This window comes from Taeniopygia guttata, chromosome 5, assembly GCF_048771995.1.
Source record: "Taeniopygia guttata chromosome 5, bTaeGut7.mat, whole genome shotgun sequence".
Lineage (NCBI taxonomy): Eukaryota > Metazoa > Chordata > Aves > Passeriformes > Estrildidae > Taeniopygia > Taeniopygia guttata.
This window is the reverse complement of record NC_133030.1, coordinates 12,717,956-12,743,810: the sequence shown is the minus strand read 5'-3', so window position 1 is coordinate 12,743,810 and position 25,855 is coordinate 12,717,956. Positions and strand designations below refer to the sequence as shown.

At 58.6% G+C, this 25,855-nt stretch overlaps 4 protein-coding genes and 1 pseudogene across 6 annotated transcripts; 4 read left to right on the top strand and 1 right to left on the bottom strand.

Annotated features, from left to right (window-relative positions):
* The first annotated feature begins 140 nt into the window (after positions 1–140).
* On the top strand, positions 141–7,268 carry LOC100232483 (aldehyde dehydrogenase family 3 member B1). Its single transcript, XM_072930695.1, has 11 exons — positions 141–853; positions 1,290–1,499; positions 1,824–1,986; positions 4,032–4,142; positions 4,230–4,350; positions 4,471–4,556; positions 4,752–4,833; positions 4,984–5,370; positions 5,551–5,717; positions 5,892–5,991; positions 7,073–7,268. The coding sequence occupies exons 2-11, from the start codon at positions 1,306–1,308 to the stop codon at positions 7,264–7,266; spliced, it is 1,605 nt and encodes a 534-aa protein (XP_072786796.1). The 5' UTR covers positions 141–853; positions 1,290–1,305; the 3' UTR covers positions 7,267–7,268.
* An 845-nt stretch (positions 7,269–8,113) lies between these two features.
* LOC100219991 (aldehyde dehydrogenase family 3 member B1-like) lies at positions 8,114–11,866 on the top strand (annotated as a pseudogene).
* Positions 11,867–13,154: 1,288 nt separating this feature from the next.
* Positions 13,155–14,947, top strand: NDUFS8 (NADH:ubiquinone oxidoreductase core subunit S8). 2 transcript variants are annotated; one of them, XM_030273753.4, is made up of 7 exons: positions 13,155–13,259; positions 13,842–13,889; positions 13,972–14,034; positions 14,120–14,209; positions 14,291–14,463; positions 14,529–14,657; positions 14,743–14,947. In XM_030273753.4, exons 1-7 carry the CDS (start codon positions 13,202–13,204, stop codon positions 14,872–14,874), a joined length of 693 nt encoding a protein of 230 aa, XP_030129613.1. In that variant the 5' UTR covers positions 13,155–13,201; the 3' UTR covers positions 14,875–14,947. The 2 variants fall into 2 exon arrangements, with proteins under 2 accessions (XP_030129613.1, XP_030129614.1); XM_030273754.4 differs by having other exon boundaries at positions 13,159–13,264.
* A 1,445-nt stretch (positions 14,948–16,392) lies between these two features.
* On the top strand, positions 16,393–21,785 carry TCIRG1 (T cell immune regulator 1, ATPase H+ transporting V0 subunit a3). 2 transcript variants are annotated; one of them, XM_030273751.4, is made up of 20 exons: positions 16,393–16,430; positions 16,764–16,935; positions 17,185–17,263; positions 17,359–17,588; positions 17,677–17,771; positions 17,943–18,069; positions 18,151–18,233; positions 18,351–18,444; positions 18,515–18,727; positions 19,131–19,281; positions 19,359–19,498; positions 19,718–19,875; positions 19,952–20,042; positions 20,123–20,241; positions 20,418–20,631; positions 20,749–20,853; positions 20,927–21,037; positions 21,123–21,240; positions 21,327–21,498; positions 21,588–21,785. In XM_030273751.4, exons 2-20 carry the CDS (start codon positions 16,819–16,821, stop codon positions 21,667–21,669), a joined length of 2,499 nt encoding a protein of 832 aa, XP_030129611.2. In that variant the 5' UTR covers positions 16,393–16,430; positions 16,764–16,818; the 3' UTR covers positions 21,670–21,785. The 2 variants fall into 2 exon arrangements, with proteins under 2 accessions (XP_030129611.2, XP_030129612.2); XM_030273752.4 differs by lacking the exons at positions 16,393–16,430; positions 19,718–19,875; positions 19,952–20,042 and having other exon boundaries at positions 16,523–16,935.
* Positions 21,786–21,833: 48 nt separating this feature from the next.
* TBX10 (T-box transcription factor 10) lies at positions 21,834–23,983 on the bottom strand. The gene is made up of 8 exons (XM_072929399.1): positions 23,693–23,983; positions 23,465–23,585; positions 23,075–23,258; positions 22,901–23,002; positions 22,663–22,834; positions 22,417–22,572; positions 22,281–22,348; positions 21,834–22,200 (listed from the first exon to the last, which is right to left on the bottom strand). Exons 1-8 carry the CDS (start codon positions 23,981–23,983, stop codon positions 21,834–21,836), a joined length of 1,461 nt encoding a protein of 486 aa, XP_072785500.1.
* Between the last annotated feature and the right edge of the window lie 1,872 nt (positions 23,984–25,855).

Here is a 25,855-nt window from a genome sequence, read left to right as displayed (position 1 = left end):
CCCAATCGGGGGGTGTAGGGCACGTGCCTGCCCTGGTGTCACCCCAAAGCTGGGGCCGGGAAGGTGCCTGGGTGCGTGGCACGGCGGGGTGCCCCGGGGCAGGGCGAGGGGACTGCTGGGCAGGGCGGACAGGGTGACATCTCCGGGGCAGGATCTGGCCCAGCCGGTAGCGGGGGATTCTTGAGATGGGATTCTTGGGAGGGTGCTGGTTCCTGCAGGATAGGGGGATACGTATGGAACAGCCCCAGAAGGGTCATGGCAGGGGCAACGCCCATCCTGAGGGTCCCTCACACCCCAAGCAATGGGAACCACCCTGGGGTGTTGGGGCAAAGAGCCCTTCCTGGGAGCAGGATGAATGGAGTCTATTGATCATGGAACCCTTGGGAAACAGGATGAAGAGTATTGATAGGATCCCTATGGGTCAGGGCACTCATGGTAGCAGCATGGTGGGTGTCTATTGATCATGGAACCCTTGGGAAGCACAATGAAGGGTGTCTGTGGGAACCCCATGGGTCAGGGTGGTCACAGAAGGAGGATGAGGGGTGTCTGTGGGAACCCCATGGGTCAGGGTGGCCATGGGAACAGGATGAGGGGTGTCTGTGGGGTCCAAATGGGTCAAGGTTCATGGTGGTGGTGTGGTGACCATGGGAGTTCCACTATTCCAAGGGGGAGGTCCCATTCCATCCTATCCCATCCCAGACCTTGTCCCCACTGCCAGCTCACGGAGGCGGAGCTGAATCCTTCCCGCCCCTGGCCATGGGGCCCAGCCCCACAGCATTTAGGGACCCCCATCCTGAGCCTCAGTAGTGCCTGCCTGGCCTTGCGCTCCTCCAGCTTCCACACAAGCTCCCAGGTAAGCACTGCGGGGTCCCCAAAACTGGCACTCCCTGTATGGCACCCCTCTGACACCCCCGATGCTGGTGGGGGCTGTGGGGCACAGGGGGAGGAAGGGTGGGTGTCTGGGCATGGAGAGGGAGAGAATGACAGATGGAGGGCCGCAGCTCTGCCCCTCAGGTTTGGGGGTGTCTTGTCCCTGAGGTCCCCATAGGTGACCCTAAATCAGCAGGGCAGCCTGGGCAGGTCAGTGTCTGGAGGATGGCGATTATCCCGGGAATCCCAGGCATCTCCCAGGGCCCCCGGCAGCTGCTCTGGGATGAGTCACCCCATAACCAGGACATCCCCGAGCACCAAGCCGCCCTTCAAAGGTGCCGCGGGTGACTCCTCTCAGGATCGAGCCGGCATCTCCGGCACTTCCATCCTGGCATAACCCACACAGTGTCTCTCCCCAGGGCCACCACGCTCTCCATGGAGACTGGCAGCTCCTTCCAACAGCTTGGCATGCAGCAGCACCTCCAGCCCCCCAGGCAGCAGCTCTCGGGCTACGGCAAATGCAGCACTACGGGCAGTGATCCTGGCAAAAATCCTGGGAAAGCCTCTGAGTGCAGTGGAGGCAGCGGGATCGGGAAGGGGCCAGTGCCAATGGTCTGCAGCACTCCATGGTGAGAGCGAGGGGCTGGGGGCAGGAGGGAGACAGGGAGGTGGGCAGGGGAAGCTGTGGCTGGTGCTGGGGGAAAAGTCTGAGGTCTGTGAGCCACCATGTCCCAGCATGACCCAAGGGAGGAAACAGGATCTGCAGGGAATGGTGCTGTGTTGGGCTGCTCCCAGCAGCAAGAGAGACAGGTGTGTGCGGATTCCCTGCGCTGTCCCCAGGGAATGTGGGGTCCAGTTTGATGCTAGAATGGGATAATGTGGATCTGGAATGACATGAAGCTCTGGGGAGGTAGAATGGAGCTGGGCCCTCTCTAACACCCTCATCCCTGCAGTGGGAACCCCTATGCGGGGCTGGTGAGCCACCTGCGGGCATCCTGGCTCTCGGGGAAGACACGGCCCATGGAATACCGTGTGGCACAGCTGGAGGCTCTGGGACGCTTCCTGGATGACAAGAAGCAGGAGATCCTGGAAGCCACTGAATTGGACATGGGCAAGGTAAGAGGGGCTGGGAACTGGGGGGCACTGGCATCACATCTTTGAAGTCCTTCGTATTCTGTTGTCTGGGTATTGCATCCTTGTGGGGGGTCTGGGCAAAGGGGTGTCCCTTCCTTGGGGTCCTGATTCCCCCTTGATGTGCTCCCAGGCTGATGTATCTGTAACTGCTGGATCCCTGCAGATCCAGGGATTGTGGAGGGACTGTGCTGTTGATCCCATCCCTGGTGCTCTGAAACCACAAAAAGGCCCCAGTAGCCTATCGGTGACCGGCTGAGTGTTTAACACTCTGGTCTGCATCCTGGGGGTCCATATGACCTCCACAAGGGTGACATCCTGGGGTGCTCGTGGCCAGCCCAGCACACCCGGGACTGCTGGCATTTTGCAACATGCTGGCATTGCACATTCCTCCCAGGGCCTCCAAGGGACTGGTTTCACTGGCACGGTGGCATGGGCAGGGTTCTGGATATGGCTCAGGGTATTGTGGCATGCCAGGAGCTCCTGGATGATCTGCTAGTGAAGTGGATAATTGGATAAAATGGATAATTTTAGTGGTCTCAGCTCATAATCTCTGGAAGCATTCAAGGCCAGGTTGGATGGGGCGTGGAGCAACCTGGGCTAGTGGAAGGTGTCCCTTCCACTATGGGGCAGAATTGGATGAGCTTCAAGGTCCCTTCCAATCCAAACCATTTCAGGATTCCAGGAGATAATCCTCACCTCTTTGTTCGGCATCAGTGAAGTCGCCTATGCCCTCAGCAATGTCTTTCCACATCTGCCATCTCCCAAGGCTCCTAATTGCCTTGTTTGTTAGAGGCAAGACCTTTTCCTTCAGCCAGGCCTTGATAGACATCAGTGCTCTGAGTGTGTCCATTATCTTTCCTAATTATGCCTAATTAGATCCGGTTGTCGAGTAATGAGCTTGTCATGCAGCCGGGCCCTCATAGCTAGATGGACACTTCACCTGCTCTTACGTAGCTGAGGTGGTGTCTCACCTCCAGCAGTGCCAGTTCCTCTCTGGTGCTGATGATTGGTGGCACTTGGATGACCTCAGACTTAATGTCCTATCTCACAACCTTTGTATCCCATCAAAATTCTTAATGAACCGATCATCTTCCTTGTCCTGGTGATGCCATACTCATCCTAGGTTAAGAACAGCTCCGTTGCTTCACTCCATTATCTCCTGTGCCTGCTGAGCCCTCATGTCCAGGAGGGTCCTTGCATCTCCTGGCAGCTGCATTTTGGAGACCTGAAGGTCTCTTAGTAATGAAAGATCCTGGGAATCAGCAACTAACCTTCCCAACCCCAAAGTGGTGTGGGGATGGGAGGAAGACTCCAATCCAGGAATGTTTTTGGGTTGGAAGAGTGCAAAATATGATGTCACAGCACGGGAGCTTTGTTCCCTCTGCTCTCCATGGTCTTGAAGGGGCTCCATGAGCCTGCTGGGCTATCCCTGATGTCTTCACACTTCTTCTGCAGCTCTGGAGAGGACCCATTTCTCCATCACAAGGGGTTTAATTAAGGTGTGGTTCTTATTACTTCCCTTCCTTCAGTCAAGGTCCTAAGACTTTGACTAAACTTAAGACTAAAAGGTGCAGCTTTTGTCTACGGGCAATGGAAGGGAGCTAGGGGCTTTGCTTCCAGTTTCAATATCCAAGTGGTAAGGATGCCTTCCACCAGGACCAGCTCTTCAGAAGCTCTGGTCACATTGCTTGGGTGTTCCCTTGGCTTGGGGCTCTGTTGCCAGTTCACAGTGCTGAGCTCAGGAATTTGTTAAATACCATAAAAATGTTACATTTTGGGGTTTTTTTTCCTTCTGGCCAAATAACTATTTTCATAAAATTTCTGGGTCACTGATATATTCCCTGGGAGTTACAGGAGGTGATGGAAACTTCTGCTGAAGAGATCCTCCTGCTATTCGTGTTTGGAATAGGGGAGAGATGCCTCCTGGGGTGGTGGCGTTGGCATTGGGGTGATGGGATCTGTGTTAGGGTGAAAGGGTAAATGATGGGGTCAGTGTTGGGTGGCACTTCCATGATGTCTCTCCCCAGCCATCCTTCGAGGCTTTCTTCAGCGAGATCCTCCTCTGCAAGAATGAGCTCAATATCACCCTCAACAACCTGTCCCACTGGATGAAGGATGAGCACGTGGACAAGAACCTGGTAAGAAGGAAGCCCTGAGGCAAGGAAAACGGGGGAGAGGGATTGCTGGTGGGGAAGGCAGTGCTGAGTTCATGTTCTTCCTGAAAGGTGCTGCAGCTGGACTCTGCCTTCATCCGCAAGGACCCCTATGGGGTGGTGCTCATCATAGCACCCTGGAACTACCCCATCCATCTCTTCCTGGTGCCCCTCATTGGGGCCATCGCTGCTGGTGAGCCCAAACTCCCAGTCCCCTGGCCTGGAAGTGCCAGAGTCTCCCCAGGAGTCTTGTCCCAAGAAGTGGTTGTTGTCACCATGTCACTGTGCTGATGTCCCGTTCATCTTCCCCCAGGGAACTGCGCCATCATCAAACCCTCAGAGATTGCCACGAATACAGAGAGACTCATTGCTGAAACACTGAGCTGTTACCTGGACAATGTGAGAAGTCCTTCTTGTCCTTGTCTGTTGTTACTAGACCATGGTGTTCTTAACCCTGCCTCACATCCACCATCCCCACACATCATCTATGTGCAGAACCTCCTCCTACCATCTTCAGCCAATGTCCCAGCTTCCTGGGATGCTGTTGGTGGGGACAGATAGTGACACAAGGGGACTTTTTCTGTTTCCTTGCAGGATTGCTTTGCTGTGGTGACCGGCGGCGTGCCGGAGACCACCAGGCTGCTGGAGAACAAGTTTGACTACATCTTCTTCACTGGTACGTCCAATGGGACAGAGCAGAGCCTTGCCTGGATGTGGAGCCAGGATCTGTTGGAGGATCTGGGATGTGTATCTGAGGTCTGGTGGGACCCAGCCGTGCTATGGCTGGTGGGGTTCCCACCTCAATCCACCTTTTCCCTGCCCATAGGCAGCTCCCCGGTGGGGCGGATCGTGATGACAGCTGCTGCCAAGCACCTGACACCAGTGACACTGGAGCTGGGGGGCAAGAACCCCTGCTACGTGTCTGACACCTGTGATGTGACCAACGTGGCGCGGCGCGTGGTCTGGGGCCGCTTCTTCAATGCGGGGCAGACCTGCATTGCGCCCGACTACCTGCTCTGCACCATAGAGATGCAGGAGAAGCTCATGCCCGCCTTGCGTGCAGCCATCACCGAGTTTTTCGGCCCCAACCCCCGAGAATCCCCGGATTTCGGCCGCATTGTGAGTGACAAACAGTTCCAGCGCCTGCGGGCACTGCTGTGCAGCGGGCGTGTGGCCATCGGGGGACAGACGGATGAGGCCGAGCGCTACATTGGTGAGGCTTGGGGATCACTCACATCTTGGTGAGCACATTGGGGGTTTTCAGCGGGTCTGCACACAGAGGGGAGGCTCTAGAGGGAAAAGCGTTTTAGGAGTGCTTAAAAATGGGTCCTGAGGGGAGGTTTCATCTCCGACCTCTGTGCCTGGCTGATGCGGTTGGGTTTCCTCTCCACAGCTCCCACGGTGCTGGCAGATGTGCTGCCCTCGGACCCTGCCATGCAGGAGGAGATTTTTGGGCCCATCTTGCCCATCGTTGTCATTGCCAACATGGATGAAGCCATTGACTTCATCAACGCGCGGCCGCGGCCATTGGCCGTCTACGCCTTCTCCTGTGACAGCAAGGTGTGTCTGTGGAGCAGAAAAAGTGGGGAGGAAAGTCAGGCACCACTTCCACAAGCCCCAGGATGTGCTCTGAAGGGTCTTTAGAGCCCAAATGCTCTGGGAACATCTGATGGGCAAACTGGGCAATGTTTGCCAAGTGCAAGCCCCTCATCTACCTTCTCTGCTCCCTCACAGATAGTGAACCAGGTCCTGGAGCGGACGAGCAGCGGAGGCTTCTGTGGCAATGACACCCTGATGCACTTGACACTGACCTCGCTGCCCTTCGGAGGCATTGGTAGGTCCAAAATCCCCAGTCCTGGCCATTGGGAACTAGGTGTGATCCATGGCCTGAGCCATGGTGAGGAATGTGAGTTTCTTCCTGCTGCCAGTGTGGAATCTGTGCTAGATCCCTTAATGTCCCTCAGGAGCCAGGTTGTACCTTCATTCCAACTTTTAGGACAAAATAGTAGGAAGAAAATTCTTATGAAAACATGGAGAACCTCTTACAGGATCTTGGAGATCCTCCTTGGAGAAGAAGAAATTTTTGGTCTCCGGGGCCACCAATTTTTGCTTTCTCAGGTGGAAAGTACTTAGCCCTGGGCTGTGGTTGCAGCAAGGTCCAGGGATATAGGAATACAGGAGTGCTGTTTCCCACAATACTTCCCCATGACTTGATCTCTTCCCAAAATATTTCTGGGATAAGTCCCTTCATTATGTGCTGTCCTTGCTCAGCATCTCTATCGGGGCTGGCAGCTGAGTCAGGCATAATGAAACACCAAACAATTAATTCCTCACCTGCCTGTGGCTCAGGGAACAATATTTTGTACTTCCTATTCCGTAACTTATCTTAATTGGGAATGATTCAGACCAACCACCTTCAATTATTAGGTGAAGCCACTTTAGAGCAGATGAAGGGGCTGAAGTCACCAGGTTGAGATGGCACCAAAGTTTCTATGAGAAGTCACTTAACCTCCAGTTAAACCAGCCACAGGAACTGGGAAAACTGGCATTGCCAATGTGGCTCCAGGTTTTAAGAGTTCTGGGAAGAAGGTTGAACAGCTCCAACCATGGGGAGATATGGTTGGAGCATCATGGAGTGAAATCAAGACTTGCAGAACCCAGCAAAGCTTATGTAGATAAATGGAGGTGGGTAAAAAGGAGACACCAGGGCCTCCAAATTGCTGAGCTGTAGCAGGATTTGCTGGACTGAGCATCCATATACCTGGAGAGGGCACTGGAAAAATGGAATTCCTCCACCATGTCTGTGCTGCTCAGAAAATCCTGTAGGTGTCTTTTTCCCCTCATTTTGATGCTTGGAGAAGGCATCAGGAGCAGAGTCCCATCCTGAGCATGGTCCTGTCCTGTGTGTGTTCCAGGGAGCTGTGGGGTGGGAAAATACCATGGGAAGTTCACCTTCGACACCTTCTCCCACCACCGCGGCTGCCTGCACCGGAACATGGGGCTGGAGACGCTCAACAGCCCGCGCTACCCCCCCTACACCCAGCAGAAGTTGGGGCTCCTCACAACCACCTTCGAGGTGAAGCGCAGGGGCACCTGCACCCTGCTCTGAAGATGCCACGGAGTCAGTGGGAGGGACTGGGAATGTCCTGCTCTCCCTCTTCATCACACTGCCCACTTCTGCACCGTGTCCTTTGCCTCGCTGGAGCATGTCAGACAGCCAGGATGGACAACCCCTCCTGCATCCTTGTGGCCTCTGCTCCAAACTATTTTCCAGGACACAGCTGAAATGACCAAAATCTTTTTCTTACTCCAAACTTCTCTTTCTGGTGAAGAAGTGCTCCCATCAGTCCCATATCCCCTCACATGGACTTTTCCTTTGGAATGAACCTCTCTCCCTCCTCACTGTTACTCTTTGCTCCGTGTAACTCTGCCTGTAGTAAAGACTTCGCATCAAACTCTATTCCAACCTCTCTTTGTGCCTCCCTCCTTTGGTTTGGGGGGTGCTGGGAGGGTTGGGGGGTGTTTCCCGTCCCAAGCAGTTTTAGCTGGAATGGAGGTGTGGTGGGGCAGGCAGCCAAGGGGCAGGGCAGGAAGCTGGCAGCCACCCTGTTAGCCGGGAAGAGGGAAGCTCTGGAGCCTGGAACTGTCTTCCCACAGCTCCCGGAGAGCGAGGCCAAGAGAGCCGCCGAGGGTCATGGTGGGAACGGGAGTGTGGATGGTGATGCCATGAGGTGAGAGTGTGGAGGGACAGAGGGGTGGCAGGAGGGGTCCGGGTGCTCCATCCTCTCCCTGGAGTTGCAGTTGGATGCCGGGCTGGGATGATGTGGAGCTCTGAGGAGCTGGAATGGGGTGTTGTCCCTCTAACACCACTGTCCCCACAGCAGAACCCCTTTGCAGGGCTGGTGAGCCCCCTGCAGGCATCCTGGCTCTCTGGGAAGCCGTGGCCCATGGAATACATGGCCCAGCTGGAGGCTCTGGGACACTTCCTGGATGACAAGAAGCAGCAGATCCTGGAGGCCACTGCCTCTGACTTGGGCAAGGTCAAAGGGGACAGGAACAGGAGGACTTGGTGGCTGGAGGAGCTGAGGGGCTCCCACAGCCCATCTGGGGGTGCTTTGTCCTCCTCTCGTTGGGTTCTCTAGCCCTGCCTGGGCTCTGCCTCAGGCTCGCAGCCTCTGGATGTGGGAGACTGAGAAGAAGCATGACCCAGTCACTGTCCTCCAGAGTCCATCCCTGCTCTGCCATAGACAGAGGGGGCTATGGAGAGCCCCTTAACATGGATAGCCATTCTCACACCCACCAGCCTCAGCTTCCCCCTTCCCTGGGCAAATTAATCCCTGGTTTCTGTCCCTGCTCCCTGCCCTGAACTTCCCACCTGATGTCATCCCCTCTCCTCCCACGGGGCTCATCCAGGCTGTGACTCCCTGAGCCCAGATCCCCTGGCTCTGCAGCCAGAGCCTTAATACCACACAAGGCTCACTGTCTTCTCCAACCTAGCCCCTTTGGACACCCTCCCTGTTCTTCCTGTTGTCTGCATGAATGGGATCTGGATAATTTTTCCTATTTTTAAGCAACCACTGCTTAAAAACATCATGTTGCAGACACAGGGGGTGCTCAATGCCCTTAGGGATTCAAATCCAGCAAGGGATGTAGAGGGCTCCAGTCCTCACATCCTGGGCAAAACGCTATGGAGTGTTGGGATAAGAGTTGCAGAATATGCCAAGATCACATGCTGCATGCGTGGTGTCTGCAGGCACCCTTTGAAGCCGAATTATCCGAGATCCTCCTGTGCAAGAATGAGCTCCATGAGACCCTTAACAACCTGTCCCACTGGATGAAGGATGAGAAGGTGGGCAGGACTCTGGTGAGAGGGAAGAGGAGAGAGAGGGTGGGAGGCAGAGCTGGGTGGGATGGTGTGCAGGGTGGGACCTGATGTGGTGGGTGTCCCACAGGTGCTGCAGCTGGACTCTTGCCTTCATCAGCAAGGACCCCTATGGGGTGGTGCTCATCACAGCACCCTGGAACTACCCCATCCATCTCTTCCTGGTGCCCCTCATCAGGGCCATCGCTGCTGGTGAGCCCAAATTTCCAGTCCCCTGGCCTGGAGGATCCCAGCAGTGCCAAGCAGAAGTGAGAGCACTTGGTCCATAGAAGGGCTGGCTGTCACCACGTCACAGCTCCACCATCCTGTCTGTCTTCCCCAGGGAACTGTGTCATTGTCAAACCCTCTGAGGTGTCCAAGAAGACAGAATGACTTGTGGCAGTAGTGCTGCCCAGCTACCTGGACAAGGTGGGACAATCCCCAATCCCTGTGGCATGACTGGGGCAGAGCTGTGCTTTTTGCCTGCCTCACACACCATCTCCACCTTCACGTACTGCCCAGCTAGTGTCCCAGCCTCCAGGATGCTATGGGTGGGGACAGATGGGGACAAGAGGGAGCCTTTCTCATTTCCTTGCAGGACTGCTTTGCTGTGGTGACTGGTGGTGTGCAGGTGACCACCAGGCTGCTGGAGAACAAGTTTGACTACATCTTCTTCACTGGTACATCCCATGGGACAGAGTGGAGCCCTGCCTGGATTTTGTGTGAGGAGGAAGATAGGTTCTCTCCAGACATCCCTGCTAAGAAGGCAGGGATTGGGTTGGAGATATGAGGCAGGATCTGTTGGAGGATCTGGGATGTGTATCTGAGGTCTGGTGGGACCCAGTGCCACATCCCAGAGCCGTGCTATGGCTGGTGGGGTTCCCACCTCAATCCACCTTTTCCCTGCCCATAGGCAGCTCCCCGGTGGGGCGGATTGTGATGACAGCTGCTGCCAAGCACCTGACACCAGTGACACTGGAGCTGGGGGGCAAGAACCCCTGCTACGTGTCTGACACCTGTGATGTGACCAACGTGGCGCGGCGCGTGGTCTGGGGCCGCTTCTTCAACGCAGGGCAGACCTGCATCGCGCCCGACTACCTGCTCTGCACCATAGAGATGCAGGAGAAGCTTCTCCCAGCCCTGCATGAGGCCATCAATGATTTCTGTGGCCCCAAACCCCGAGAATCCCGGGATTTTGCCTGCATTGTGGGGGACAGGCAGTTCCAGTGGGTGCAGAGTGCTGTGCAGCGGGCGTGTGGCCATCAGGAGACAAGACAGATGAGGCCGAGCGCTACATTGGTGAGGCTTGAGGGTCACTCACCTCTTCATCCTTGCACAGAGCATATTTTGGGTTTTGAGAAGATTATGATGGGAAGTAGGTGCTTGGCCAGGTGGCCTTTTGTACAGGAGGTGTGTCCTGGGGGGATGAGGAAGGCGCCATCTCCGACCCCTGTGCCTGGCTGATACTGTTGGGTTTCCTCTCTGCAGCTCCCATGGTGCTGGCAGATGTGCTGCCCTTGGACCCTGCCATGCAGGAGATCTTTGGGCCCATCCTACCCATCATCATCATCACCAACATGGATGAAGAAACTGACTTCATCAACAGCCAGGAGCGGCTCTTGGCTGTCTATGCCTTCTCCTTGGATGACAAGGTAGAGCCAAGCCAGGACTACACCTGCCCTGTGCTCCTTTGCAGCTGTATCCAGCCATGTTTGTGCTCCAAGTGTTTCCCTTACATCACACAGACCTAGTTAGGAGGTATGGATTGTGTTTGGAAGTAGAGAAATGGGGTGGGAGACCCATTTCCCATCTTCTTTGTGTCACTCCCTGGCAGTGAACCAGGTCCTGGAACAGAAGAGTACCGGTGGCTTCTGTGGCAACGACACCCTGATGCATGTGACACTGCCTTCACTGCCCTTCAGAAGCATTGCTAGGTCCAAAATCCCTGATCCTGGCCATTGGGAGCCAGGAGTGATCTCACCCATGGTGAGGAAGTGTCTCAGGAGGAACTCTCAGCTACAAAGGGCTCAGTAGTCCACAGGAAAATTCTCCTCCAGAAGCTCTTTGCTTCACCTTGGGTTCTTTGGCTTTGCTGGACATCTATGGAGCACCCTGAGGTACTTTCTCTCCATACTCCCCATCCCAAGCTCTGTGTTCCCTGGATCCACGGAAATGTCTTGCTTAAAGCACAGGGAATTGGGGCTTGAAGCAATCTGGTCTAGTGGAGTTGTTCCTGCCAATGGCAGGAGGGTGGAACTGGATAATCTTTAAGGTCCTTTCCAAGCTAAACTATTCTGGCATGCCATGATAGAGACACCTGCTTTTTATGGGATAATGTCCACTACAAGCTCCCGGTTTCCGCTTTTTATCCTCTCCTCCCTGTCAGCTGGCCAGGAAGCATCAGTGACCTCCCTTTATCCTTGGAACTGAACCCAAGGCATCATCCCAGCCACGATTAGCATTTTATCAGGAAGACTGACTGGCTCAGGCTGACCCATAGAATTTTATCCCATCTGTTATCAAATGATGTGTAGATTTTGTTTGCTTTTTGCCAGCCTCCCTGGCTTTCCTGTGCTTGTTCCTGGCCAGCCAGCTTTACCTCCCAACATTCATCCTTGGAGCTGGTCCCACCTCACCAAAGGCACCTTGGTCATTGTGCCTGTCCACCCCTGCAGTCTTGCCCCTTTGCAGCAGGGCTGGCTCCAGCACGGATGGGATGTCTTTTGGAGGGTATTCCTGTGGGAGAGAAGCTCATCTGCTGGGAGCATCTTGCTGCTGCCATCACCTCATCAGTGACACCCTTCCAGTTGCTAATTGTGTTCATTGAAATGGTAAAATCCACTGACAAGAGAGTTTTTGGGAATTTCTCCACCTTCCAGCCTAATCTTCCCACTCCAAACATCCACTTGGGTGTGCACTAGGTCACCCCTGTGGTCCTCTTCCTCACAGAAGCTCGTCCATGGCTTGGAAAGCAGCCGGATGAGGCATGGTGCTGCTTTTACAGAGCTGGGAGCTTAATTTTGAGTTCTTTGACCCAAAGGATGGCCAGATCCAGCTACCCACCAGGGTCCTGTGCTGTGTATTCCAGGGAACAGCGGCCTGGGAATGCACCTGGGGAAGTTCAGCTTTGACACCTTCTCCCACCACTGTGGGTGCCTGAAGTGTGGGATGGGCCGGGAGTCCCTCAATGCCCTGTGCCACCCCCTGTACAGCCAGCAGAAATTTGGGGTCATCCGGGCCACTTCCAAAGTGACATGTAAGAATTACTGTGCCCTGCTCTGAGGGTCTCCACATCCCACTTGGAGTCTGCCCACTCAGGACATCTCTTGCTGCTGGTCCCCCACATTTCCCTCCATCCCAGTCCCATATCCCTCTTTTTTGGCTGTTTGGAGCTTTATTACCACTGGTAACACCAGAGCAGAGGGGTTTACTATGCCCCTCGTTGCGTGAGAAGGTCCACAACACCCTGATCCCAAATCCTTGAGCTGGAATGATATTGGTTTCTCCTGCTCTATGATCCCAGTTTCCTTTGCCCCATGATCTCAGCGCCCTTTGCCCCATAATCCCAGTTTCCTTCGCTCCATGCTGCTCCATTTTGGGGAGCTGGTTGTGCCGGTGAAGGGATACCCATTCCTGCTAGGCGGTGGGTTGTCCTGGCTGAATCCCACGAGGATCCCCCTGGGTGGGAGGATGGAGATAACTGGTCGAGGGAGCTGAGATAAAGACAGTTTAATAGGGAAGGGGAAACATCTCCGGTGTCCCCCTCCATGGACTGTGCCGGGGCTGAGGGGTCGGTGCCAACGCTGAGCCCGCCAGAGGCGCAGCCGGGCTTTGTACTGAATCCAAGTGTCTGGGCCGCTTCACCTTCGAGACCTCCCGGAACCTGTGTCCCGAGCTGCTCCAGAAACCGGAGGGAAAGCTCCGGATCTCGGGAAGCCGTGGAAGAGCGAATGCTCCGCGCCGGCACCGTAACCACGCGTCTCCACCGAGAACACGCGCTTCCGCTTCCGCCCGCCCTTCGGACACGCCCCTCCTCCCTCCCCGCCAATCGCCACGCAGTAGGGTCACGCTCCGCCCAATCAGTGACGCTTCCCCTCTTTCTTCCCGCCCCGTGCAGGACTCCCACCAATGAGAAGGGCGTCCGCCGCCGTTCGCCCCGCCCACGACGCACAGCCGCACGCGCATGCGCAGTGCCCGCGGGGGCGAGCAGGGGTCAGGACGGCGGAGGGCGCTTGGGGCCGGTGAGGTGGGAAAGGGGCCCGGGGGAGCTTGGGGGGCCCAGGGCCGGCCCGGGGCTGTGGGCCTCCCGGTGGCGTGTAGTCGCCGCCCAAATCCCGCGTGGGGCAGAGGGAGGGAGCCGGACACTGCGCTAGCCTCCGCCCCCATCCTCTCCGAAGGGACACGCAGAGGCTGAGCGGGACTTTGGGGTGACAGGAGAGCACGGCACACCTGGGTGGCCCTGGGAGGCGGGCTGGGGGAGCAGGATGGTCCCTTGGGGGAACAGCTGAGTCCCTTTTAGGGGGTGGACCAGATACCCGAATCTCCTGGGGGATACACTTGGGTCTCTTAAGAGGGAGCTGCAAGGAGGGGCAGGATGCCTGGGTGCCTTGAGAGGGGTTGGCAGAGGAAACGGGATGCTTAGGTCCCATGGGGGAAGCACTTGTGGTCCCTTATGGGGTGTTGGCACAGGGGTGCCTGGGGGTCCAGGTCTCTTTGGGTGGAGGGGTGGGAATCAGGGTGCCAGTGTCCCCCGTGGGAAGTGGGGCAGCCCTGGCTGCCCCAGTCCCTTACTGTTAGTTGCTGAAGTTCTCTCTGCACCCCAGGACTGGCCATGGCAGCGCTGCGACTGCTGTACCAGGCTGCCCGTGCAGGTGAGGCTGCCCAGGAATCCCCAAACCTCCTGAACCCCCCAAACCCCATTGTGACCCTGCTGACCCTCCTGTCCCTCCCCAGGCCCCCTGGCCCCACTGGGCTCCCTGCGCCCGCTCAGCACCAGCACCCCCAGGGACTGTTACAGTGAGTACAGCCGTGCCACCCCCGTGCGGGCTCAGCTCCCAGCCCAGGGCTCTGCAGGGCGGCCACAGCTCCCCTCTTCCCGCAGAGTATGTCAACATCCGAGAGCCGGCCATGGACATGCGATCCATCACTGACCGTGCTGCCCAGACCCTGCTCTGGACCGAGCTCGTCCGAGGTGAGACCCTGCTCACTCTCCCCATTTGTGGGGTGACATCGCCTCCCGAAATATGTCATAACCCCTGTTTCTCCCTCACAGGCCTGGCCATGACCCTGAGCTACCTTTTCCGTGAGCCGGCCACCATCAACTACCCGTTTGAGAAAGGCCCGCTGAGCCCGCGGTTCCGTGGGGAGCACGCGCTGCGCCGGTACCCGTCCGGGGAGGAGCGCTGCATCGCCTGCAAGCTCTGCGAGGCCGTGTGCCCGGCACAGGTGAGACTTCCTCCCCGTCCTCCTCCTCACCCGGGGCTCCAGCCGTGACAGTGTCCCTGCGCCAGGCCATCACCATCGAGGCCGAGCCCCGCGCTGACGGCAGCCGCCGCACCACCCGCTACGACATCGACATGACCAAGTGCATCTACTGCGGGTTCTGCCAGGAGGCCTGTCCTGTGGATGCCATCGTGGAGGTGAGTGGGGCCTGCAGGGGGGACTGCAGGGATTCCCTTTTCCCACCACGGTGACCCCAAGGGTGACCCCATCCCATCCTCGCAGGGCCCCAACTTCGAGTTCTCGACGGAGACGCACGAGGAGCTGCTCTACAACAAGGAGAAGCTGCTCAACAATGGCGACAAGTGGGAGGCCGAGATCGCGGCCAACATCCAGGCTGATTACCTGTACCGGTGATGGCCCCCACCCACCCCCCAAATAAAGCATTTGGGGGTTCACCCCCTCTGTGGGTGCCAGCCCCTTCCCATAACTCCGTGTCTGTTCCTTTTCAGCACTGGGGTCAGAGCCCCCCAACCCTTGGGGGGATCCCACCCCTGGGTGTGTGGTTGTGTTTTGGGGAGTCCTTCAGGTCCTGGGGGTGCTGGCATCAATGTTGGGGTAGGGGATGGGCTGCAGGGAAGAGTGTGAGAGGTGGAGGGGGGGCAGGCAAGGATGGAGGAGCAATGCTGGTGGGATTTAGGAATCTGGGGGGGTCATTTCCAGCTTCTGAGAGCAGCCAGGATGGGGGGGACCCTGGTGATCCTGGCAAGGGGGGTTCACAATGGTACTGGTGTGAGGGTCCCAGTGATGCCTGTGATCCAGGTGATCCCAGCAGAGGGTCCTGATGGTACCAGTGGGGGAGCCTCCAGTGGTATTGGTATGGGTGTCCCGGTGATGCTGATGTGTGGGTACCAGCGTGGGGTGCCTGGCAGATCTGTGGTCTCACAGTGGTACCATCGTGAGGGTCCCAGTGATCCCAGCAAGGAGATCCCAGTGCTACCAGTTGTTAGGAGTTGTCCCTCAAAGGTGAGAGTAATGCAGGGGTGGATTAGAGTGAAAGGACTCTTAATTATTGGTATGTATGTGTAGGGTTTATTTTAGAACAATTGGGTGGCAATGGAAAGCAGGTGTGTAGGTGTTTTGGTCATTATTATCTACAGTAATGCTGCTACATGGAAGCATTATAAAATGCTACTTCAAATAAATGTCTAAGGGAAAAGAGAAAAAAAGAATGAAAATGTAAGGGTAAAAACAAAACACCCCAGCAGATCTTGTAACTTGATTGTTGCAATTTATTTGTCCCTTGGTCAAAGTGATGGTCTGGTTCTGTCAGCAGTGAGGGAAGAAGCCCACAAAACACCAAGTCCGATGGGTTAAAATGTGATGAGGCTCGCGGGTCTTTGATGCTCAGTCTTTTCAGCTGCCTCTCACGGCGGCGCAGTTCAGCCTTCCTTCTCCCGGAGGGGAAGCATTAGAACTGAGCCAGTTGTGCAAGGGAGGGCCGTGAGCATGACGAGAACGACGACTGCGCCTCGCAGGATGCAGGCAGTGATGGTTCACCCCCTTTGCTTTGTGCAGATTGGGCAGTAGCACCCCAAACCTCTCCTCTCCAGGGATGCCAATCTGGCCTCAGCAAAGCACCCTGGCTCCTGCACAAGTGGGGATTGTTGGGAGTAATTACTTACTAACAGTCCGGTCTCACACCAGTGCGGGGATCCTGCTGATACTGGCGGGCGGTTTCCCGGCTCCGGGAAATGTTTCCCATTTCCATCCTCCTCGGGGGATGTTGCGGGGCTCCTGTCTCCGAGGGGCCGCTCCCCACGCGGTGCGGTATGTCCCGGGGAACGGGTTTGCAGGGAGGCGGCGGGGCCGGGGCGGGCCGGGCGGTCCCTCCCCGGGGCCGGGCTCTTCCTGGGGAAGAGGAAGTGCTGGATCCCGGCCGAGCTGGGTGGCGGGAGGGGCAGCACGGGCGGGTGGGTCCGGAGAGGGTCCGGCCCCCGCGGTCCCGGGGCGGGGAATGCGCCGTTCCTGACTCAGAGGCAGCTGAATGGGGCGGGGGGTGGCGGGGGAAGGGGGGGTTTCGAAAGTACTTTGCCAGCCCGGTGCTGGGCACAGCCGCGTGTGACTGAGCGGACCGGCACGGTCACAGCACGGGGACGGTCCGGTTCCGTCGCCGTAGCCGCCGAGACACCGGGGCGACCTCTGCCCTGCTGTGCCCCTTGCCCGCCCTCACGCCTGAGGGAGCTCTCGGTTTCCCGTTCTCATCCCGCCCCATTGCCTTCTCTTCCATTCTGTCCCATCCCCAGGTGTGTGCCCTGACGCCTCCGCGCCCCGGGCCGGACCGGCCGTCTCCGGGGGGCCATGGGGTCCCTGTTCCGCAGCGAGGAGGTTTGCTTGGCCCAGCTCTTCCTGCAGTCGGCTTCTGCCTACAGCTGCATCAGCGAGCTGGGGGAGCGCGGGCTGCTGGAGTTCAGAGATGTAAGTCGGGGCTGGGGGGCACAGGGCGTTTTGGGGTGCCTGCGGTGCAGGGGGTTCGCTGGGTGGGCCTGGGTGCGGGGCGCCCTGTGTACAGGGGGTTTGCTCTGGTCGGGTTTGGCGTGGGTGTTCTTAGGGTGCGTGGGAACAGGGAAGTTGGTCAGGCTGGGTTTGGTGCCCGGGCTGCTTGTTCCCCCGGGGTGCTGAACCCCCCAGTCCAGTGTGGGGCCATGCCTTGACCGTACCCCGCAGCTGAACCCCAAAGTCAGCCCCTTCCAGCGGCGCTTCGTGGGCGAGGTGCGGCGCTGCGAGGAGATGGAGAAAACCTTCAGTGAGTACCGGGGGGCCACGGGCTGACTTTGGGGGGCTTCTCAGGGGAACGCCCGGCTCAGCCTCTCAGTCTGACCGTGTCCCCCCCTTCTCCAGCCTTCCTGCAGCAGGAGCTGCGGGCCGCGGGGCGGCTGCCGGCGCCGTGTCCCGAGAGCCCGCGGGCGCCGGCGGCGCGAGAGGCGCTGCGGGTGCAGGAGCAGTCGGAGCAGCTGGCCCAGGAGCTGCGGGAGGTCTCCCGGAGCCGCTCGTCCCTGCGCGACCGCCTGCGGGACCTGCGCCAGCACCTGCACGTGCTGCGCGAGGGACAGCGCTTCACCAGCCTGCCGGTGGGTCCGGGGGTCCCCGCCGGCCTGGGGGTGCTGCTCTGTGCCTCAGTTTCCCCCAGGCTCATCCCTCTGCTCCGCATCGCCGCAGGCCCCCCTGGGCTCCCCGCCGCGGCCACGGGCGCTCTCGGAGCGTGAGCCCATCCTCGACCCCTCCCTGCACCACCACCTCGACCGCAAGATCAAGTGAGAGGGGGCAGGGTGTGGGGCGGGGGCGTTGGAGAGGGGCTCTGGGGCTGTGGTGTGGCCGTGGGGCCACTGGGAAACTGTGGGATAAGGCTTGGAGATGACCTTTGAGGCAGTGGTGTAGCCATGGAGCGGTTTGCCTATCCCAACGCGACTGCTGTGCCTCTGCAGCTTCGTGGCCGGTGTCATCCACCCATGGCGAGTGACCGCCTTCGAGCGGCTGCTGTGGCGCGCCTGCCGCGGGTACCTGGTGGCCTCCTTTGTGGAGATGCCTGAGCCAATGGAGGACCCGGCCACGGTGAGGCAGCACCCAGGGGCAGGCTGGCACGGCTGTGGTGGGGCTGGGACACCAGAGTGACACGGACTCTGCTGTCCCCAGGGTGAGACCATCACCTGGGTCATCTTCCTCATCTCCTACTGGGGCGAGCAGATTGGGCAGAAGATCCGCAAGATCTCGAACTGGTGAGTGGCCATGCATCAGCCCACAGGGAGGTTTATTCAGTAGCACCCACTCTGGACCCTGCTGCAGGGCTGGGGAGCCCTGACACCTCCTGACATGGCGATGTCCCTCTGTCCCAGCTTCCACTGCCAGGTGTATGGGTACCCGGAGAGTGAGGCCAGCAGGACAGAGGCCATTACCAGGCTGCATGGCCAGATCCAGGAGCTCAGCGTGGTGAGCTGGGTGCCATGAGGGGATGTGGGGGCCACGCTTGGATTGCCATCCCTGACACAGGTGCCCACAGACGCTGGAGGAGACGGAGAAGTACCTGGCGGAGGTGCTAGACAAGGTGGCACAGGTGCTGCCCACCTGGCGCGTGCAGGTGCAGAAGATGAAGGCCATCTACCTCGTCCTCAACCAATGCAGCTTCGATGTCACCAAGAAGTGCCTTATCGCCGAGGTCTGGTGCCCTGTGCGGGACCTCACCCAAGTGCAGGATGCCCTGCGCCAGGGATCTGTAAGTGGCTCAGTGTCCCCATATCCTCGCACCAGGAATTGTTCAGTGTATCCACGTTCTTGTTCTGGGGTTGCTCAGTTGTCCTTGTGTCAGGAGTTGTCCTGTGTTCCCATGTCCTTGTGCCTGGGTTTCCTGGTGTCCCATGTTTTCATGTCAAGGGTTTGTTGGTGTCCCCATGTCCTCGTGTCAGGGGTTGCTTGGTGTCCGATGTCCCCTCATCATGGTGGAGCATGTGCCAGGCTGGAGGGGATTGGGGGGCTGGTGCCAAGTGCTGGGCAAGGGGTGCTGGGGGCTGGTGCCGGGAAGGGGGGTGTTGTGGGGTGGGTGCCGGGGGCAGGCTCGACGTGCTGGGCAGGAGGGTGCTGGGGGTGCCAGGGTCAGGTTCTGGGTGCTGTTCCCGCAGTACCAGAGCGGCTCCAGCGTGGAGTGCTTTGTGCAGCGCGTCCCCACCACGGAGAGCCCCCCCACCCTCATCCGCACCAACAAGTTCACCGCCGGCTTCCAGAGCATCGTGGATGCCTATGGGGTGGCCAGTTACCAGGAGGTGAACCCTGGTAAGGCCCCTTGGCACCCCCTGAGGCCCAGGGCTGAGAGGGGACACCTTGTGTAACGCAGTCCCTGTGTCCCACAGCACCTTACGCCATCATCACCTTCCCCTTCATCTTCGCCATCATGTTTGGGGACGTGGGGCACGGGCTGCTCATGTTCCTCTTTGCGCTCTGGATGGTGCTGTATGAGGACAGCCCCCGCCTGCGGCAGGGCACCAACGAGGTGGGGGCACGATGGAGGGGTGGGACACAGTAACAGAGGTGGGATGGTATTGGGGGCATGGAGTGGGGTTGGAGGTTTGGGACATGGTTGGGGACGTGGGATGGGACTGGATGATACAGGATGGAGTTGGTGGCTCGGGACAGGATCAGTATGGGTCAGGGTGGTGCTGTGGGGCAGGGGAGGTGATGTGGGACATGGGAGCTGTGTTTGCCCCCCTAGATCTGGCTGACATTCTTCGAGGGGCGCTACCTCATCTTGCTCATGGGTGCTTTCTCCATCTACACCGGCTTTATCTACAATGAGTGCTTCAGCAAAGCCACTGCCATCTTCCCCTCTGCCTGGAGTGTGGCCACCATGGCCAATCACTCCTCCTGGAGGTGGGGTCCCACCCCCATGCCCCCTGCCCAGGTTCCTATCTCCCTGCTGGCATTGATACCCCTCCCTCTCCCCCAGCTCTGCGTACCTCGCCACCCACCCCTCGCTCACCCTGGACCCCAATGTCACTGGTGTCTTCCAAGGGCCATATCCGTTTGGGATCGACCCAGTGAGTGTCCCATGGGGATGACAACGAGGTGGGACCCTCTGTGGGGTGATGCAGAGTCTCACCCACCTTGTTTGTGACAGATCTGGAGCTTGGCCACCAACCACCTCAACTTCCTCAACTCCTTCAAGATGAAGATGTCAGTGGTGCTGGGCATCGTGCACATGGGCTTCGGTGTCATGCTGGGGGTCTTCAACCACGTGTGAGTCCTTGGGCTGCACCCACGGGCTCTGGTCATGCCAAGGGCACTGGGATTGGACTCACCTGGAGAGGATGGGGTGGCAACTGGGGTCTTGTACCCCTGCGCCTCGGTGGGTTCCGAGGACATGCCAGGGTGAGAAGGGACAGGCTGAGCACAGCCAATATCCTTCCACCCAGACACTTCCAGCAGCGGCACCGGCTGGTCCTGGAGTTCCTCCCAGAGATGATTTTCCTCCTGGCTCTCTTTGGCTACCTGGTCTTCCTCATCTTCTACAAGTGGATCAAGTTCAGTGCTGCTGACTCCCGGGTGGCCCCCAGCATCCTCATCCATTTCATCGACATGTTCCTCTTCACCTCCAATGCTGAGAACCTCCCGCTCTACCCGGGGCAGGTAACACCCCACTGCCCTGGTGGGCACCTGCTCCCCACCCTGGCTGGGAGAGCAGGTGTCAGGAGTGGGGCTGTTCTCAGGTGGGGTAGACCCCAAAATGCTGTCCTTGTGCCCCAGGTGCCGGTGCAGATGGTGCTGGTGGTGCTGGCGCTGGCGTCGGTGCCCGTCCTGCTCCTGGGGACGCCGCTGTACCAATGGTGCCGACAGCGTGCCCCGAGGACGGTAAGGCCAAGGGCCGTGGGGGGCTCCATGGGGGTCACAAGGAGGTCCCACTGTTGGTGCTGTCCTGCTGCAGCCGCTGGCCACAGGGGAACAGGAGCCGCTGCTGGAGGGGCAGGAGGCTGGGAACTCTGTCAACGCCACCACAGAGGACGTGGAGAGCGGGGGGCACAGCCCTGACGCCAAGGTGAGGGGCATCCAGGTGGGCTTTGGTGGTGGGATGAGTTATCTGTGCCCTCTGCTGATGTCCCATGTCCCCTCCCTCCCTGCAGCACGACTTTGCTGAAATCTTCATGCATCAGGCGATCCACACCATCGAGTACTGCCTGGGCTGTGTCTCCAACACCGCATCCTACCTGCGGCTCTGGGCGCTCAGCCTGGCACACGCCCGTGAGTCCCCTTGCTCCCCCCTTGTCCCACTCAGAGCCAGGCACACCCTCACTCCCCCCTCCTGCTCTTGTCCCTCCCATTCCCAGAGCTCTCGGAGGTGCTGTGGTCCATGGTGATGCGGAACGGCTTCGTGGGGCTGAGCTACGTGGGCGGTGTGGTGCTGGTGCCCGTCTTCGCCGCCTTCGCCGTGCTGACCGTGGCCATCCTGCTGGTGATGGAGGGGCTCTCTGCCTTCCTCCATGCCCTGCGCCTGCACTGGTGAGCCCCCAAAGCTGACGGGTCACTGGATGGGTCTGGGGGGGCTGATGGACCCCCCAGAGCACTCCTCAACCCCCTCTCCTTGCCAGGGTGGAGTTCCAGAATAAGTTCTACGTGGGTGCCGGGTACAAGCTGTGCCCCTTCGCCTTTGCCCCGGACACCTGGGAATAGCCATGCCAAGGGGATTCCAGGGGCTTGGAACATCGGCTGTGCCCCAAATTCCCCCCACACTGGACCCCTGGAGCCTCCTTGGTGGTGAATAAAGCCATCCCTGTGGCTCCCCCCAACTCTGTGTTGCCATTGCTTGGGTAGGGGGTGCTTGGGGGTGCCCCCCATCACTGCTGGCTGTAGCCAAAGGTGGGGGCTGCGGTGGGGCCGTAGGTGCTGAGCTGGGGGAAGGCAGGCAGAGGGTAGGGCAGGGTGCGGGGTTTGGCTCCCACATAGACACCAGGAGGGCAGGTGAGGGGCTGGAAGGTGGGTGCAGGGAGCTCAGGGAAACTGGGGGGTGCTGCTGGCTGTTGGGGGGCAGCAGCCAGAGTCCCATGGCTGCGTGGAGCCCCTGCAGGGGGGAGAGGCAGCAGCAGGGGCTCGGCCCCCCCTGCAGCCCCTCTACCTTTCTCCTGCTTCTCGGGGCGGGGGGGCAGCGGAGTGGCCCGGGCGCGGGGCATCGCACCCAGCAGGGACCCGGCCGGCACCCCGCACCTGCAAGAGAGGTGGGGGGCTCAGGGAGGTGGCTCGACATCCTTGCCGTGGTGTGGGGATAACGTCCAGGCGTGCCTTACCATGGCTCGGGGTCGCCGTCCCGAAATCCCTTGGCAAAGGGGTTGCTGGCGATCTTCAGCTGGGTGATCTGCGGAGGGGAGCGGGGTCAGGGAGCTCCTGGGAGGGTGCCCCGATTTCCGTCTGGCTGGTGCTCACCCGGTGATTCTGGTAGGCTGTCACTGCCATGAACTGGGTCTCAGGGAAGCTGAAGGACTTGAAGTTCTGGTGGGCAAAGCGCTCACTGTCGCGCCGCGGGTCCACGAAGACGACGTGGAAGCGGGGCTGGTAGCGGTGCATGGAGTTGAGGATGATCTAGGGGTGGGAAAGAGGAGGTGGCACGACCCCCCCCAGGCAGGGATGCATTGTGTCTCCCCCATCATCCAGCCCGCAGCAGGTCCTCACGTGGCCGTTGTCGTCCAGGAGGTTGTTGGTCAGCTTGAGCTTGTCGAAGGACACGATCTGCCGCATCCACTGGGCGCCCTTGGCTGGGGAGTCGGGGTGGAAGTGGACACGGCCAGGAGCCGCCGGCTCGGCCCGGCCCGCCGCCAGCCAGGATGAGCTGTGGAAGGCGTATCTGCAGGGCAGGGAGGGGCTTAGCACCCCCAGATTGGGTCCCCTACCCCCACTGCCCCATCCCCACCTGTATCTCTTGTCGTCCAGCGGGATGAAATCCATGAGCAGGACATAGTCAGCCAATGGATCCAACCCCGAAAGCTTCACCTGAAAGGTGGGGAACATCCTCCTGCGCAGAGAGCGGGGTGGGAAGGGGGTGCCCCCCAACCTTTGCAGCCCCCCAGGCCACTCAGGTTCCCACCTGCCTGCCTTGGTGACGATCATCTCGGTGCCCAGGCGGTTGAACTCCTCCCAGAGGCTGCCCATCTCCAGCCGTGCCGCAGCGTGGCACACGTGCCGGTTCTTGCCGCTGGCCCCCGGCCCCTCGCCAGCCCACCCAAGGCCAGGGGTGCATGGAGACCCCTCACCTGGCCCCCCCAGGAAGGCTGCAGAGGATTGAAGGGGTGTGGGCTGGGGGGAATAGAACCCATGCAGGGCCACCCCATCACACCACTCCTCCATGGAGATGGTGACAGGTCAGGGTGTCCTGTCCCCCACCACAGGGGGGTTTTATCCCCATCCCTGCCACACCCCAAAATGCCTCAGGACCCCACCACTGGGTGCAGGGGGTGTTGGCATGGGTAGGTTTTACCTGCCATGGGTGTGGTGGGAGGGCAGGAGGTGTCCGTGGCTCCGTTCCCCGGCATGGTGGCAGTGGGATCCTGCCAAAGCCCCCTCTCAGTGCAGCGCTGGCTCTGCAGTGTTCCTGCAGCCTGCCGGGGGTTTTATGCCCCAGCTCAGGGATGGAGAGGCGGGGGCTGAAGCCGAGGTGGTCCTTGGGGGCTGGAGCACGGCCCCCTTGCCCAGCCTGCATTCGCGCCTTGACGCGGTGACGATGGACGGGAGATGAGCGGTGGCACCGCTGGGACCACCACCAGCCCCCAAACAGGGCTTGGGCAGGGACATCTTTCCTGGGGTCTTCTTGTCCCTTCATATCACAGATCTGAGCAGGGGGAGGTGGGGGCTCCCCCAGGCAAAGCCCCTCTCGGTACACAGCCGTCACCACCTGATATTGAAAACCACAGTGAGGTGTTGAGGCATTGGCAAAGATCCACCGCTCCAGCAGAGCCTCTGCGGCTCTGGAGGGAGGAACAAGCTGCCCCCTCCCCATAACCCCCCAAGGTAGGTCCAGTCTCTGTCCTGGAGCCTGGGACCCCCTGTGACCCTCAGCAGTGACAGCAGGAGATGGATGGGGACAACTAGGCGCCGCAGGGCTGAAGGCTCTTTGTGGGAGGTGATGGACACCGGGATGGGGCGTTCACTGGGAAAAGCAGAGGGGTTATTCCAGAACCCCCCTACTCCCCTCCAAACTGCACTGGGGCCATGGATGCTGTCTCATAGCACACCACGGAGTGTACTCTAGAGGGATGAGGGATGCTGAGTCTCTGGGAAAGGGTCTGGAGCACCAGGGGATGTCCTTGTGGGGATACTGGTGGCTTTCTGTACCTGTTGGTGTCCCAGCACTGGCCTGAACTCCCTCTCTGCTCTGCAGAGATGGATATTTTCTCCCAACTGGGACTCAGCCTTCTGTCCTGCCTTGGGTTTGGTACTTGAGCATCGTAACACAGAGGGGACCACGTGTCCTCAGGTACTGTGGGGTAGCCTGGGCAGCTCCAGCATTTGGGGCCGGGGCCAGGAGTGATGTGAAGCAGGGAGAAGCCGCCTCCCCAGGCTCCCCCCGCATGTCCCAGACGTGTCCGTGCCCTGCGGAGCTGGCTCAGCCCCATCCATCTCCTGCTGTCAGCCAGCCTGGGCTGCGGGGCGGAATCGAGCGCCAGATGAGGAGGTGTGAGAGAGGCAGAGCTGACAGCGGGCAGGAGCGTGGAGGGGACTCAGGATCAGACCTGCCAGGGCTCATCCACAGCTCCTGGACCTCCTGGGTGAAACTGGATGAGGTCCCTTCCAATCCGAGCCAGGCCAGGATTCTCTGGCTATGCAGATGACTGCAGGTGGGTATCCTGAATCCCTGTTGAAGCACATGATACAAAATGGGCTTTTCAAAATGAACTTTCTTGGGTCCCAAATGGGCAAACGGGAGCCAGAAAAACTTTGAAAAAGGAAAACGGTGTATCTTTCTCACGGGGAATAATTGCCCCAGACATTAGGACAGGCTGGACAGAGCTGTGGAGGCCACCAAGATGGAGCAGGAGAAGAGCGTTAGCACACAGTCAGATGACTCCCTGCAATGAGCCTCTGACTCAGCTGGAATGGGGAAGTGAAAGGTGCTTGGGGGGGCAGTGGGGGAGAAGAGGAATTGACCCCTGTTTCGCAGGGAACAGTGAACAGCAGCATGGTGGGGTCAACAGGGAAGTGAGAAAGCGGGAAGTGACAATACTCATTTCTCAACCAGAAATACACGTATCTGTTAGGTAAGAGTGGGCAACTCTTGAGCAGCAGTTGGCTCTTTATTTATTTTATTTATTTTTTTTTTCTTTAATTTTTAAAACCCTGATTGAGAAAAAAATAAGAGAATTTCAGCAGGTAAAGTTATACCCTGGAAGTGTCCAAGGCTGCACTGGCTTGAACTTGGAGCACCCAGGTCTAGTAAAAGGTGTCCATGCCCATGGCAGGGGATGGAACTGGAAGGTCTTTACCAAACAATTCCAGGTTCCATTTGCTCTAGGGAATGCGTAGTACGAAAGAAAATTGATAAGTGCTAAGATAAAGCAATAATATGTCCATTAGTTAATGTTTCTTTCCTCCTCCCATAAATAAAAGATACATTACTCAGCTCTAATTATGTATAATTAAAAGGTAACATAGAAATAGAGAAGAAATTTTAAAATCTTTCAAACTCAAGTCTCCAACAAACCCATTTGATTTTGTTTCACTCCTGCTGACACCATTGTGCACGTGGGTGGCATCACTCCATCTCTGCAGTCATCCATTCCAATGTGCCCTGGGTATCCCAAGAGAGAAACCCCAGGATGGATCCCAAGGCCTCTGGGGAAGGCTCATTCTGTTTTCAGGTGCTTCAGAGACC